The 15,323-nt window shown below is 44.2% G+C and overlaps 1 protein-coding gene across 3 annotated transcripts in view; it reads right to left on the bottom strand.

Moving 5' to 3' along the window:
- Positions 1–15,323, bottom strand: part of Tango6 (transport and golgi organization 6 homolog) — a 187,759-nt gene that overhangs the window by 41,889 nt on the left and 130,547 nt on the right. For all 3 annotated transcript variants that reach the window (XM_063278042.1, XM_006255568.5, NM_001427103.1), the window contains one exon: positions 9,430–9,581. In XM_063278042.1, coding sequence (XP_063134112.1) covers positions 9,430–9,581 — 152 coding nt within the window. The remainder of the gene's footprint in view (positions 1–9,429; positions 9,582–15,323) is intronic.

Raw genomic sequence — 15,323 nt, 5'->3', positions numbered from 1 at the left:
GGCTTGAGGGTCCACCTTGCCCCATTTCCAGGTTGCTCTCTTTATTTTATGCTTATGGTTCAAAATGTGAGCCTTGCTGGATGTGCTGGCACATGCCTTTAATCCCAGGACTTTGGGAGGCAGAGACAGGCATATCTCTGAGTTCAAGGCCAGCCTGGTCTACACAGAAAGTTCTACGACAGCCAGGGCTACATAGAGAGACATGTCTTTTAAAAAAAGGAAAAAAGAAAGAGTGATAAGAAAAGATGTAAGCCTTTAGCTTCCTGCCATCATGCCTTCACTCACCATCATGGACTCTACCTCTCTTGAGTGGTAAGCCCAAATAAACTCCTTCGCACATACATTAACTTCGCCATGTTTTATCACAGCAATAGAAAAGTAACTACTACTAACAGTAACCTAGTACCGGGCTTCACAGCTCACATATGAGGGACTTTACTTAAGTAGACTGTTCAAAGGCCTTTGCTTGGGGCACACCGTGTTTGCTGGATTGAGGACAGGCCTCTTCCTGTGGTGGATTAAAATCTCATTACTTCACACAGTGTGTTGAAGCTGAAAGAGCCTATCAAGGTTTGGCTTCACCCAACACAGTGTTTAATATGAACAAGAAGTTGTGGAAAAAATGACAATGTACTCTAAACAGGCTAAATCTTGACATCAACAAAGAAGAAAAACTTGGATTCCCAGTATGAAGATGAACCTCTTCACTTCTTCCTTCCCTGCCAGCGAACACCTTATAAAATGCAGAATGCTCCCAAATCTGGACCGCTGACAAATTAGGACAGTTCTCGTCAGATCCCACAGTGAGAGGGGCAGATGTCCCCAGAGAAAGAGTGTCCAAGGAGGTTTCAACAGCGAGTTCAACTTTCAACTTTCTCTCTCTCTCTCTCTCTCTCTAAATTGGATAGTTTATATATTTACATTTCAATTTCAAATGTTATCCCCTTTCCTGGTTCCCCCTCTCCCATACCCCGTCCCCCTGCTTCTATGAGGATGCTTCCCCTCCCATCCACCCACTCCCACCTCAACACCCTGGCATTCCCCTACACTGAGGAAAAGAGCCTTCACAGGATCAAGAGCTCCAACTTTCTAACAAAGTAGGTTATGTATCTCCTCTTCCTAACCAGTATGACTTAGGGTCCCAGTTCTGTGCTAGCCCTCTGTGCTTGGTCTACTGAATCCTTTTCTTGTCTTCCATTTTATACTCTACTGAGATTTCTTGACAGAAAGAGTCCTTTTTCTATACACACTAATGTTCCAAGCATGTGACCAATGCCCAGGAAGGAGAATTGTGGATAGACAGCACGTTCCTCTTAACATCAAGTTAAGTTCCTTCTCTATCAGTGCGGGAGGCTACGCACCTCTCACACAGCAGGTTTCAGAAGCCTCATTAGATGCTGAAGAGCTAATGATGATGTCACAGTGATCGGGAACAAATCAGATCACTGTATTTCTCCTGCTCTGTCTCCTCATCTCACACAAAGGAAAAGCCCTCTGTGGACTCCCCACTACCCTTTCAGCGCTGGCTCCTGCTGCTTTCTCCCCCCTCCTCTCTCAAGGCCCCATACGGAATGCTATCCTCCAGGTACGTAGATAGCCTCTTTCCTCACATCTTTGCTCAAATGTCACTCAGGGGAACACTTTGCTTGTCCATGCCATTTGTGTCCAACAAATAACTGCCTCTTATCTCAGTAGGTGTAACTTCCTAGTGACTTGCTGTTGTGGCGTGAAATATTTATCTACTCTGTACACCTGGTCTCCAGAGTGTCGGATCTGTGAGGACAGAGATTTTCTTCCTGTGTTCACATCTGACTCTCACCATCCAGCAATGGCTTGGCTATAGGCCCAACTGGCACAGAGTATGTGTTCATAATATGTCTACTGAATGACTAAATAAAATGACCTACTAAAGAATCCGCAGCTGCTGGGTGATGGTGTCGCAGGTCTTTAATCCTAGCACTTGGGAGTCAGAGGCAGGCAGATTTCTGAATTCAAAGCCAGCCTGGTCTACAAAGTGAGTTCCAGGACAAGACAGCCAGGGCTACTCAGAAAAACTCTGTCATTAAAAAACAAAAACTAAAAATTAAACAAACAAAAATTGGCAGCTAAGCGGTGTTTCATTAGTTATCTCTTTCATTGTTGAGACCAAATACCTTTCAGAAACATCTTGGAGAATAAGGATTTATTTTGGCTCATAGCTTAAGAAGGAATAAAGTCTCTCACTGTGGAAAGGCATGGACACAGGAACATGAGGCAGCTACAGCCAGGAAGTAGACAGATGAATGCAGATGTTCACCTTATGTCTCCCCTTTCTCTTTCCATTCAGTCTGAGACTCCAGCCCACTGGGTGAGTCTTCTCTTCCAGTTAAATCTCTCTAGAAACACCCTCACTGATCCCTCTGGGTGTGTCTCTGGGGGATTATAAATCCAGCAAGATTAACTACAAATAGACCTCCATCCACAGAGACCCACCTGCTTCTGCCTGCTGGTGCTGGGTTAAAGGCCTGTGCAAACCACTGCCAGGCTAAGCACATTGCTTTCAACTCAGGATAGTTCACCTTTTGTCCTCAAAGGCTCTCAGCCATCTCATAAGGCAAAGTCAATTCATCCCCAAGACTCTCTGAAGTCGAAACAGTCCCACCATCGTTCAAGGTCAGAGTCTCAGTCACTACTCAAGGCAATCTCTTCACTGTGAACCCCCATAAAACAAAACACAAAGAAAAGCATCTGTCTCAGATACAATGGCTCAGTTAAACACTTATGTTCCCATAGGGAAGACTGAGGGGATTAGCCAGAAAATACCAAGCAAACCTGAAGCCTGTCAGAACAGAACTAAACCCTAGCTCTCCAACTGGCATCTTGGGACCCTTAGTGACATCGTATATGTGCCAAGGGCCTTGGGAAGCTCCCACCTCCAGTTCCATCACATATGGCACACGAGTCTGCTCTGAGCCTCAGTTTTCCTTGGTGGACAGCCCATAGTCCTGTATTTCCAACATTATAGGTTTCCATTTCAATTTAGAATGCCCGAGGGCCTGTGAGGCTCTCGCTGCAGGGAATCCCACCCTGCCTTGCACAGCTTGGCTTTAGTGACTTTCTGAAACCTTGGTGCATCCTTGCATGACAACTTGCATTTTGCATGCCTGTGGATGATGTCATCAAGTCTGTTGCCAGCCTGAGATCGAGAATGCCTCTTCTATTCGGTTGTAGTGGCCTCTGTGGGACCTTGGCAGCTGAATCGTGAAAGCCCTTCTCAGGGTGGTCAGGCTTAGGCCCCACTTCTTGATATCAATTGTCTGTATTAGTTATTTCCTTTGTTGTGACAAAACACTTGACAGAAGCATCCTAAGGGAGGAGGGATTTATTTTGGCTCGCAGAAAAAGAGAGGCTACAGTCCATTAGAGTGGGGCGGCATGGCAGAAGATGACTAAGGTCCTGCTCCCTCTGCAGTCAGGAAGCAGGGACAGATGAAAGCTGGTACTCAGCTGGCTTCTCTTTTTGTCTCTTTTTGTTCAGTCAAAGATCGTGAGAGGGGACTACCCTCTCTAAGCTAAGTCTCCTGGAAATACCCTCATAGAAACAACCAGAGGGGGCTGGAAAGCCTATCAAGCTGACGATGAAGATGAGCCATCAGAATGGAGCAAACTTGTAATTCAAGTACCCTGAAAGCTGTGGCAGCCTAAAAAAATCCAATGGCTCGGAATACAGCTCAGTGGGAGAGACTTGCCTTGCATATGTATCTGTTTCTCAGTCTCTCTGCCTGTCTGTCTCTCTCTGCCTATCTCTCTCTCTCTCTCTCTCACTCTCTCTCTCTCTCTCTCTCTCTCTCTCTGCCTGTCTGTCTCTGTCTCTGTCTCTGTTTCTCTCTCTCTCTTTCTCTCTCTCTCTCTCTCTCTCTCACACACACACACAGTGTGTGTGTGCACCACAAAAACTGTCTGCCTAAAGAAGGGCTTAGAGGATGAAACTCTAAACCTGGCAGGTCTCCAAGCATGTTCAAACTTGCAGTCCACCTAAGGTGGCTGGCTTGGCACTGACAAGGCGAGCGTGGGATGCTACAGAAGAAGAACATCTAAGAGGAGCAGGCGGAAATTATATGGGAGGAACTAGGTTTTCAAATCAGAGGGAATACATTGCTGTCTGAAGTTTTTTTTGTTTTTTTCCTCCCCAATTCAGGTTCTGTTAAAGCAAGAGCTGCATGATCCTTCCTGCCTGTGGCTTTTCTAAAATGGCAACACTTTAGTTTTAAGGCACAAAGGCAATCTGAGTCCGCTGTAAACATTGGGAGACAACACAGGAAAATGGTAAAGAGGGTGAATCCTGGAACCAAGTGCCCACATTCCAACCCCAGCCCTGCCACCTGATCCCTGCATACTTTGGCAACTGGTTCAGTCTTTCTGTGCCTCAGTTTCCTCTGTTAGCACTAGATCGGTTGACATACGTAAGGTACTCAGTGCATGCTAATGTGACTACTTTCAAACCTGCAGGAACTAGTCATCCCAGATTGCCTTACTGTCCTATGCAGTTGTCATTGATTAGGTAACACAGTACCCACCACATGCTAAGAACATGATAGAAACTAGAGGATAGGAGAAGGAGAATGAAGACTAATTCTGGGGTTCAGGGATGCAGCTCAGTAGGAGAATGTTTGGCTAGCTTGTGCAAGGCCCTAGATTTGATCTTCAGCACTGTAAGAGAAAGAGGTGAGGGAGGGGGAGGAGGAGAATGATGACAACATCTTGTTATACCCTTTTTATGCTTACATCTTATTAATAACCAGGAAAAGTTTTGGAAATAATGCAGTAAAAAACTACAGGTCTCAAGAAGTGGGCTTTGAGGTTTCAGATGCTCAAATCAGGCCCAGTGTCTCCTGTCTCTTCCCGCTTCCTGCCAATCCAGACGTAGAACTCTCAGCCACTCCTGCAGCACCATGTCTGCCTGCATATAGATGCTTCCACTGTGACAATAATGGGCTAGCCCTCTGAACTGTAAGCCAGCCCCAATGAAATGTTGTCCTTTCTAAGAGTTGCAGTGTCATGGTGTCTCTTCACAGCAGTGGAAACCCTAAGACAGCCAGGGACTTCTCTGATGCTCCAGCACCTCTTGGGGTCTGCCATGGAGTCACTGGTGGCTGTCTTCCACTAGATGCCTCAGGTTCAGAAGGCAAAGTGATGGGCTGGAGAGATGGCTCAGCGGTTAAGAGCAGTGACTGCTCTTCCAGAGGTCCTGAGTTCAAATCCCAGCAACCACATGGTGGCTCACAACCATCTGTAATGAGATCTGATGCCCTCTTCTGGTGTGTCTGAAGACAACTACAGTGTACTTATATATAATAAATAAATTAAAAAAAAAACATTAAAAAAAAAAAAAAAAGAAGGCAAAGTGACTTTTATCTTCAGTCCCTAACAAAAGGCTCACTGAAGGCCCTGGACATCTGAGGGCACTGGGACCCCACTCTTCACTGCCTAGCTGCTCACCAACATCAATGTCACCACCAGCCTACCCCAAAGGACCCAGAGCTTCCTTAAAGAAACGCCTAAACACAGAAAGACAAAATGCTTGGCTTCAAACATCACCTCCCCAGTAAGAGCTACCTGGTGTGAGAGCTAATCTTGATTGTCAACCTGATGAGATTTTGAATCACAATGCAAACAAACCTCTAGGCATGCTCTTCTCATGGAGGTGAGAGGAGCTACTCTACATAGGGTGGCTCCATTGCAGGCTGGGGTCCCAGACTGAATAAAAACAGCAGGCAGGCTGAGCACCAGCACTGCCTTTCTGCTTTCCTGTCTGCAGATGCAATGTGACCTCATGCTCTTGCTTCAAAGTCCCCACCATGAGAGCCTGTGAGCCACAATAAACCATCTCTTAGATCAGTGGCTAACATTGGGAGTCAGTCCTTTCCTTCTATCACATGGGTCCAGGGGTTAAAAGATCATTAGACTCTGGCACAGCATCTTTACCTTCTGAGCCATCTCACTGGTCCAACCGTGAAATTCTTTTTTTTCTTTTTTAAATACAATTTTGTTTGTTTGGTTTTCTTTCCTTTTTTTTTTAAGATTTATTTATTTTATGTATATAAGTACACTGTCACTGTCTTCAGACACACCAGAAGAGGGCATCAGATCCCATTACAGATGGTTGTGAGCCACCATATGGTTGCTGGGAATTGAACTCAGGACCTCTGGAAGAGCAGTCAGTGCTCTTAACCGCTGAGCCTTCTCTCCAGCCCAACCGTGAAATTCTTTACTGTCTATTTTCTAGAATAGCATCTCTATGAATATAAGCAATGTTGTGTATTTTGAAAAATGAGATGTCTTAGAAAACTGCTTGAGAATGTAGCAAGCTTCCAAGAAAATCCATTGAATAGATCATTACATGAGACACAAACGCTTCATCACACTGTAGCAGACTACACCATGGGTATTTTAATAGCATTTTCAAGGTTAAAAAAACCCTAAACGAAGCAGCAGCAACAACAAACAAACAAACAACAACAACAACAAAGAAGACACTAAATCAGAATCTAAATCATTTGCTCATGTGAAACAAGTCAGGAAAGGATCAAGCTGGGCCCCAGTTTCCCATTCCCAAGAAGGTTTAGCAATTTGGTTTTCTTTCAACATGTCAAGGAGTCTCCAATAATGAAAAGAGAAACAAAATCTGACACTTCCTAGGTGTTATAGACAATAGCTCACTATGCTCTATGCTGTGACATCCTTAAGAGAAAGGGAATAAGCCAGGGATTGAAGAGGCAAGCTGGTCTTCAAGTTTGGGTTCAGGGATCACCATGTTCAGTGACTGGCCTCGAATTTTACAACAGGTATGGATCCTGGCAGCTCTGAGATGACCACTTGGTGCCTGTGTGACCAAGGAGGGCCATCAAGAGTATTTGTCTAAGACTTTAGGGTAACTAGAAATGACTCCCAGATGACCCAGAGAATGAAGAAAAGGTCAGTCTAGCTCGCCTTCAAAGCTTCTTCAAATTTGTCAGCCACACCAGAATCTTTATAACAATTCACTAGTTGTTTTTATGCAAGGGCGAGGAAAATGGAACCTGAAATTAACTGTATAGGCTAAGTCCATTCTTCTAAAATGCTTGGGACCAAACTATTGTGGAGTTCAAATTTTTTGTAGAACATTAAATTTAATTATATTTCATATAAATTTTAGACACTTAGTCAGAAGGTAATTCTATACAACTTTTTGTTTGTTTGTTTGTTTGTTTTTCCAAGACTGGGATTCTCTGTGTAGCACTGACTGTTCTAGAACTCACTATGTAGACCAGGCTGGCCTTAAACCTAGAGATCTATCTCTCTCAGCCTCTCAAGTGCCACCATTGCCTGGCTCTATACAGCATTTTAAATAATTTTATGAATTGTACCAAGTTTCATGGTATAGAGAATTTTCTAATTGTGAGATCATATTGGCATCAACATTTTGGATTTTAGAGTAGGGATGTTTAATGTGAAAGACATTTTTCAATAAAGAAACAAATGGGAAAGTTAAGGTTAAGAAATCATTAGAGTAAGCATATAGATTATTAGGGAATCAACAATTAATTGGCTCCCCAAAGTCTCTGTGTCCTACCATAGATCTACTAGCACATACATGCTGATTGCTGTACTGTCCGTTATAGTTAGGAAGTAGGTCCCGCCTAAGAGATGAATGAGGAAAAGAAATGGGACGGGCTCAAGTACACACACACACACACACACACACACACACAACTACACACACATACACTCACACATACACACACACTCACAGACACACACTCATACATACACACACACTCACACATACACACACATACATACACACACACTCACACACACACAACTACACACACATACACTCACACATACACACACACTCACAGACACACACTCATACATACACACACACTCACACATACACACACACATACATACACACACTCACACACACACAACTACACACACATACACTCACACATACACACACACTCACAGACACACACTCATACATACACACACAGTCACACATACACACACATACATACACACACACTCACACACACATACACAGTCACACACACACACATACACACACACTCACACACACATACACACTCTCACACACACACTCACACACACACACTCACATACTCGCACATACACACACACTCTCACACACACTCACACACACTCACACACACATTCACACACACACTTACACAAACACTCACACACACTCTCTCACACACACACTCACACACACACACACACTCACACACACACACACACACGGTGAGAAAATGAGTTGAACTGAAAGGTATCTTGAAGGAAGTAGCTCACATTTAAAAAGATAAACACTGCATGATTTCTCTCACATTTGAATAAAATGCTTTATTTTTATATGTGTACATGCACATGTGTATACATGTTCATCTACCTGTAATCGTGTGTGTGTGTGTGTGTGTGTGTGTGTGTGTGTGTGTGTGTGTAAATCATGAAACTAAAATGGACTGTGAAAGGTAGGGAAGGTGTTGGGTGCAGTGTTGGATATTCGCGCCACTCAAGTGCCTTCCCAGCTGTGGACTCCCTTTGAAAACTTTGTAAACCCTCAAGGCAGGAAGTGGCAAGGCCCAAGCCTGAGGAGCTCCAGCAGCCAGGCCCCTCTCCAGACCTCCCTAATGTCACAAAGGCGGTCTAGCCTAAGCAACTGCCACAAAGGTCATCTCAATCCCCCTAACAGGACCCTCCCCGGATTATGCTAATTTTAGGTGAAGAGTCTGAACAAAAGCCACCAATCCCTAGATATAAAAACCCACCCATCTCTGAACCTCCACAGAAACCCACCAAGTTTTGAGCATGAAATCACACCAATCCCTGAACAGGAAAACCCACTAATCCCTGAGTTTCCCCAAGCTCAGAACTTGAAATCCCACCAATCCTCACACTAGAAAGCTCTGTGTAGAAAGCTCCACCCCTGAGAAAGCCTAAACAGAGAGAGTTCCTGCTATGTGCTCCTTCCATCCTGGATGTGTCCTTCCACCTCTCCAATAAATATGAGGTCTTCTGTCTGGTATAACTCTCTCATCAGAAGCCATGAAGCACTGAAGGGAAGAAGGGAAGAAGTGGGCTGAGGCTCCTGAGCCCCTCAGCTCAGCTGGGATCCTCTCCTCTGGGAGATGCAACACCTCTGTGTGAAAATCTCATAATGAAACACTTTGTATAATATTTAAAAATAAATAAAATGTTAAAATGAACTAAGTTGAGGAGGGGGGGTCTAAATGGGCAGCCTAGAGAGGTTAAATGACTGGTCTGTCCAGTCCGAGGAAGGCAGCAGCAAACGGAAAAGACCACAGATCTCCTGATGCAAGGTCCCTTGCATCATCACAGTCTCGTGCAAAACAAACGGAGAGACAGAATCTGCATACAGCACCTCATGAACCACGGGGCCCAGCAGGAAGTCCAGGCGCTGACACAGCTCCCCCAGGTTGGATAAACTGCTGGCCCTGTGTGCACCATCTGGGTCTTTCACTCCCCGCAGGAAGGTATGGATCAAAGGTTCCCGGTACTTTGAGACCATGTCCCCTGTAGGAAAAAAAATATCAAAATCCTTTTAGCATTTCAACTCTTCAGTGGGGAAACAGAGACACTGCCACGGCCTTGAACTTGCTAGATAACCTCTTCTGAATGTGGGATTAAGGCCTCAACCACACTGAGTTTCAGTCAGTTCTGGGGTCCAAGCCAGAGCTATGTGCATGCTGGACGAGCACTTTCCCCTCTGAGCTCTGTCCCAGTCCTGAGTATGTTCTGTTTTCTATGCTGAAGACAGACTGTGGCAGAGTAAACACCGAGTCCACATCGATGTTAACAGGGCAGTGATGGCATGGTGCCTTACACTTTGCAGTGGACACATACAACCACTGAGAGTCGATTCGGGGCTCAGCACAATGGTTCATGCCGGTTCAAGCACTCGGGAGGCTGAAGAAAGTTCCTGTGTTCAAAGTCAGCTTGAACACCACAGTTGGCTTCAAGGTGCACTGGGCTACCTGCTAAGATTTCTGTTAGATACGCTAATGTTCTTTAGATATAAAAATTACTAAAGCATCCTTTTACCTTTAAGAGGCCTAAAGATTAGATGGTGGGTGCAGACAGACAAGTGCTCATATCCGTGGTCTTAATACCCTCTCTCCATGCGGGTCTGTGTCTCACTCCTTCCTGTTAACATCGATGTGGACTCGGTGTTTACTCTGCCACAGTCTGTCTTCAGCATAGAAAACAGAACATACTCAGGACTGGGACAGAGCTCAGAGGGGAAAGTGCTCGTCCAGCATGCACATAGCTCTGGCTTGGACCCCAGAACTGACTGAAACTCAGTGTGGTTGAGGCCTTAATCCCACATTCAGAAGAGGTTATCTAGCAAGGTCAAGGCTACCTTGGATTCATGAGACCTTACAAAAAGCTGTTCAAAGAGTCAAGAGAATGGATGTGGCTGAGATCAAACCCAAGTTACCTGACATTTTGGTATTATAATATATTGCATCTGAGATATTTGCAACTAAAAAAAACATACACTCCGCTACCTCTCTCATGGGACTTTTCTGGAGCAAAAAGGAGCTGCTGCGTTCTACAGTGTAATATAGACCCAGGCATGCGTTCTCTGCTCCAATTAGCAGTGTGACCTTGGGGAATGCACTTCATTTCTTTGGACAGAGTAGAGATGAGCCAGTGAGACAAGATCTTTCTTTCTCTCTTTCTTTTTCTTTTTCTTTTCTCTTTCTTTCTTTCTTTTTTTTTTTTTTTTTTCCTGTTTTTGGAGCTGAGGACCGAATCCAGGGCCTTGCACTTGCTAGGCAAGCTCTCTACCACTGAGCTAAATCCCCAACCCCGAGACAAGATCTTTCTGGACTTCTGGTTATAAATCTGCATGCTGGTGAGTCATTTGGTTTCGTGAAAGGGGGAATGAGAACTAAGAGTCCCAGGAAAGAAGAGGAGGTATTATCCACTCATTCACCACCGCCCAGCTCTACTAAGAGCTGTCATCTTCAGGAGTATAAGCACTATGAACTTATTTTATGGGAAGGATATTTTGCCTGCATGGATATCTGTGCACATGCATGCTGTGCTCACAGAAGCCAGAAGAGGGTGTTAGATCTCCTGGAACTGGAGTTACAGACAGCTGTGAGCCATCATGTGGGTGCTGGGAATTGAACTCAGATCCTCTGGAAGAGAAGCAGTACTCTTAACCACTGAGCCACCTCTCCAGCCCTCAGCCAGTATTACTTCATCCAACCTAACCTCAGTGTCCCTGAAATGACCCTTTGCTGTCACTCAAGGCCCAACTCACTATTGTTCATTGCTCACCTCACACTGAGGATTTGAGACAACTCACAACAGGCAACATTGAAACCAGTCATTATTAAAATAAAATTTTGAGACAGGGTTTTCAAACAGCCCAGGCTGTCCTCAAACTCCCTAAATAGTTGAGAATGATGAACTTCTGATCCTCCTGCCTCCTCCTTCCAAATGCCAGAATTATAGAACTGTGCTGCCATGCCCAGCTTAGGTGGTGCTGGAGATCAAGCCCAGGGCTTTGTGTGTGCTCAGCAACCTTTACCAACTGAGCTACATCTGCAGCCGTAAAATGAATATTTTACAACTCTACAGCAAATGAGGACTGCAGACATCCAAAGTTAAGTATAGTTAGTGCAAATGAACTCAAAATTTAGTTTAGTAATTTCTGGTAGCTAAGTCAGAAAGGGAAACATAGCTCTCATTATCCAATAAAAGAAGGAACAAAATTTACTAGAAGACAAAAACTGAAGGACGAATACTAAGGAGTCTGTCATCAATTCAATTAGCAACTCTTTTGGGGGGGGGGTGTGCCACTGGCGGGGATGATAACTGAACTAATGCCTCACACATGCCCCTGGTCCAGCAAATCTTGAGCACCAACAATATCACAATTATGTTCTTAAATATAGCATCAACAGTGCTGGAGAGATGGCCCAGTGGTTAGAAGTGTACTGCTCTTCCAAAGGACCTGGGCTCAGACCCCAGTACCCACCTTAGGGGGCTCACAGTTGCTAGTACCTCTACTCCCAGGGATTCTAACAACACCTTTTCTGGCCTCTGTGGAGACCTGCACTAATGTGCATATACCAGCATAATTAAAAATAAAATTAAAATCTTAAAAAATACAATAAACTACAAATAAAGCTGTCAGCAGAAACCAACCCTATGAAGTAGAAAAGAGAAGAGGGCTTGTTGAAAGCTGGGAGCAAGAGCCATCAAAAGCTCTCAGATGAAGATGGCAGAGGAAAAGCCACAGGAGTAAGGAAGTAAGAAGAGGGCTGGAAGTAAGTAAGAAGGACTACAGAAAGCTCGCTCCTATCATTCAACTGCATTAACAGAATACATAATATTCATATTATAGTCTAAGAGTGCACACAGTACCTTAACAAAGGTACAATGTATCCTTTAAAAAAAAAGATTTATTTATTTTTATGTATGTGAGTACACTGTTGCTGTCTTCAGTCACACCAGAAGAGGACATCGGATCCTATCACAGGTGGTTGTGAGCCACCATGTGGTTGCTGGGAATTGAACTCAGGACCTCTGGAAGAGCAGTCAGTGCTCTTAACCACTGAGCCATCTCTCCAGCCCCAGCATATCTTTGACTGGTATAAACCCCTGCCCTTACCCAAGCTTCCTAATTCCTTTCAAACCAAGCAATCATTTAAGGGCACTTCCCACCACCCCACCCCACATATGCCCAAGAACTAGAAGCCTCTGTGGGTCAGCACTCAGGACTTGGCTGCACCCTGGCCAGCTGGCTCTGGGCCCTCCTGCAGCCTTCTTTTACATACATGAGATCGGTCACAACTTTGCACAAAATTGGTCTTCTTAAGAGACTTTCTTGGGCTTTAGTTGGTGCTCACCAATCTTTTCTCTCCCTTGATTCTACCATGCCACATGATTAGGGTCTCAAGAGTACTGGTATGTGTCCCAGTCTCTAAGTAGAATTTACCCTGACCAGGTTTCTATGGAGGACAAAACGAATACACACAGTCTAAGGAAATGGCTTCCAGGCTACAATTGAGTATAGGCACTGAATTAAAAGAGGTTATATTAGGGATTCTTAATTTGGATCTTTCTTTGCTTCCTTCCTTTAAAAAAAAGATTTATTTGTTTAGTTTTGTCTTCATTATGTTAACACAACAGAACAGGACATCAGATTCCATGGGACAATAGTTATAGATGGTTCTGAGCTGCCATATGGGTGCTGAGACGTGAACTCAAGATCTCTGGAAGAGCAGTATGTCATCTCTCCAGCGCCTAGTTTGGACATTTCAGTCTGTACTATGTTGTTGCATGTGTTTTCCTGACATGCTTCCATTCTTTCTTGGAAATAGTACACTTAGTTTTGTCCAGGTTTACCCTCCTGTGCGACTTAAGTGGTCTCCCTTGGTTTGAGTATATCAAGGTGGATACAGCTCTATGTGTTAAAATGGTCTTAGGCATGGCATCCAATCAGTTCTGGACACCAAGGTGTGAAGGCAGGCCTTCTGGGAGGGAGGACACCAGAACTCTACGGTCTTGGTGACACAAGGTACCAGAAGTTAAGGCCTGAAAGGTGAAGGTGGCAGGGCAGAAAGATGGAATAAACCTGGCTTGAATGCTACCATGGGTTGAGGAATTGCAGCTATACTGGGTCTCAGGTGGAACTGACTCCTTATGAAAGCCATTGATGGTGCCTTCTATTCCCTGCCGCCACAGGCACTGACTGGCATGATGTTAAACTCCCTGCTCTTTAAACTGTAGCATCCTGCTATGTCATTTCTACATCTAACAATACAAAACCCAAAAAAGTTAAACTTGCCAAAACATCGGAACTTAATATTTGTACATTATTTTTTAAAGACTTCTTTTTACTATTTTAAAATTCTATGTATATGAGTGTCCATGTGTGCTTAAGTGCACCATGGAGTACAGAAGAGGGTGCTGGGTTCTTTGGAGCTGGAGTTACAAGTGATTGTGAGCTACCATGTGGATGTCGGGAATTGAATTTGTGTCATCTGTAAGAGCAGCAGGTACTCTTAACCACCTAGCCACCTCTCCAGTCTCCTAAAATATTTTAATCTTGACTTAAGGCACATATTAGTAAAGCAGCTTCCAAATTAACTTACTTACTTACTTACTTACTTACTTTATTTATTTATTTATTTATTTATTTATTTATTTATTTTGCTTTTTGTTTTGTTTTGAGATGAGGTCTCCCTGTGTAACCCTAGAGGTTCTGGAACTCATTCTGTAGACCAAGCTGTCCTCAATCTCAAAGGTCCACATGTCTCTGCCTCCCGAATGCTGGGATTAAAGGAGTGCACCACTACTGCCTAGCTCCAAGTTAACTTTAAAAGCAACATTTACTTTTTAAAAAAAATGCTTCTGGTTTCCAACTATGCCCAGAGCTGACCCTGTGCCACAGCTCTCTGTGGCCAGATCCTATGGGGAGAGAGCTGGATTCTCAGAAGTGCAGACAATCCTAAGAGCACAGGTGAGACCATTACTTCTGCTCACATTCCTGGTCCAAGAGGAACCTGCCTGGGGCCCTCTGGACACAGGAACTGGGGAGCAGTCTGGAACAGGATCCTTCCAGTTTCTGTCTGCGCCCGGAGCTGACCCTGTGCCAAAGCTCTCTGTACCTAGATCCCACTGGGAGAAAACGGGTCTCCAGGAGTGCTAACACACAGGCTTACAGGAGGGTCAAGCCACTGTCAGAGACAGCAAGACCACCTAACATCAGAGCTAAGCACATGGTGAGAGGCAAGGGCAAGAACCTAAACAACATAAACCAAGGCCACTTGGCATCATCAGAACGCAGGTCCCCACCACAGCAAGCCCTGGATACCCCAACACACCAGAAAAGCAAGATTTTGATTTAAAATCATGAATCATGATGATGTTAGAGGACTTTAAGAAGGACATAAATAACTCCCTTAAAGAAATACAGGACAACACATGTAAATAGGTAGAACCCCTTAAAGAAAAAAAGACAAGAATCCCTTAAAGAATTACAGGAAAACACAACCAAACAGGTGAAAAACCATTCAGGATCTAAAAATGGAAATAGAAACAATAAAGTAATCACAAAGGGAGAAAACCCTGGAGATAGAAAACCTAGGAAAGAGATTAGGAGTCATAAATGCAAGTATTACCAACAGAATACAAGAGATAGAAGAGAGAATCTCGGGGGCAGAAGATACCATAGAAAACATTAACACAACCATCAAAGAAAATGCAAAACACAAAACTCTCAATTAACATAAA

The sequence above is a fragment of the Rattus norvegicus genome, chromosome 19 (genome assembly GCF_036323735.1).
Source record: "Rattus norvegicus strain BN/NHsdMcwi chromosome 19, GRCr8, whole genome shotgun sequence".
Lineage (NCBI taxonomy): Eukaryota > Metazoa > Chordata > Mammalia > Rodentia > Muridae > Rattus > Rattus norvegicus.
The sequence above is the reverse complement of the archived record's forward strand: the minus strand, read 5'-3'. Positions and strand labels throughout refer to the sequence as shown.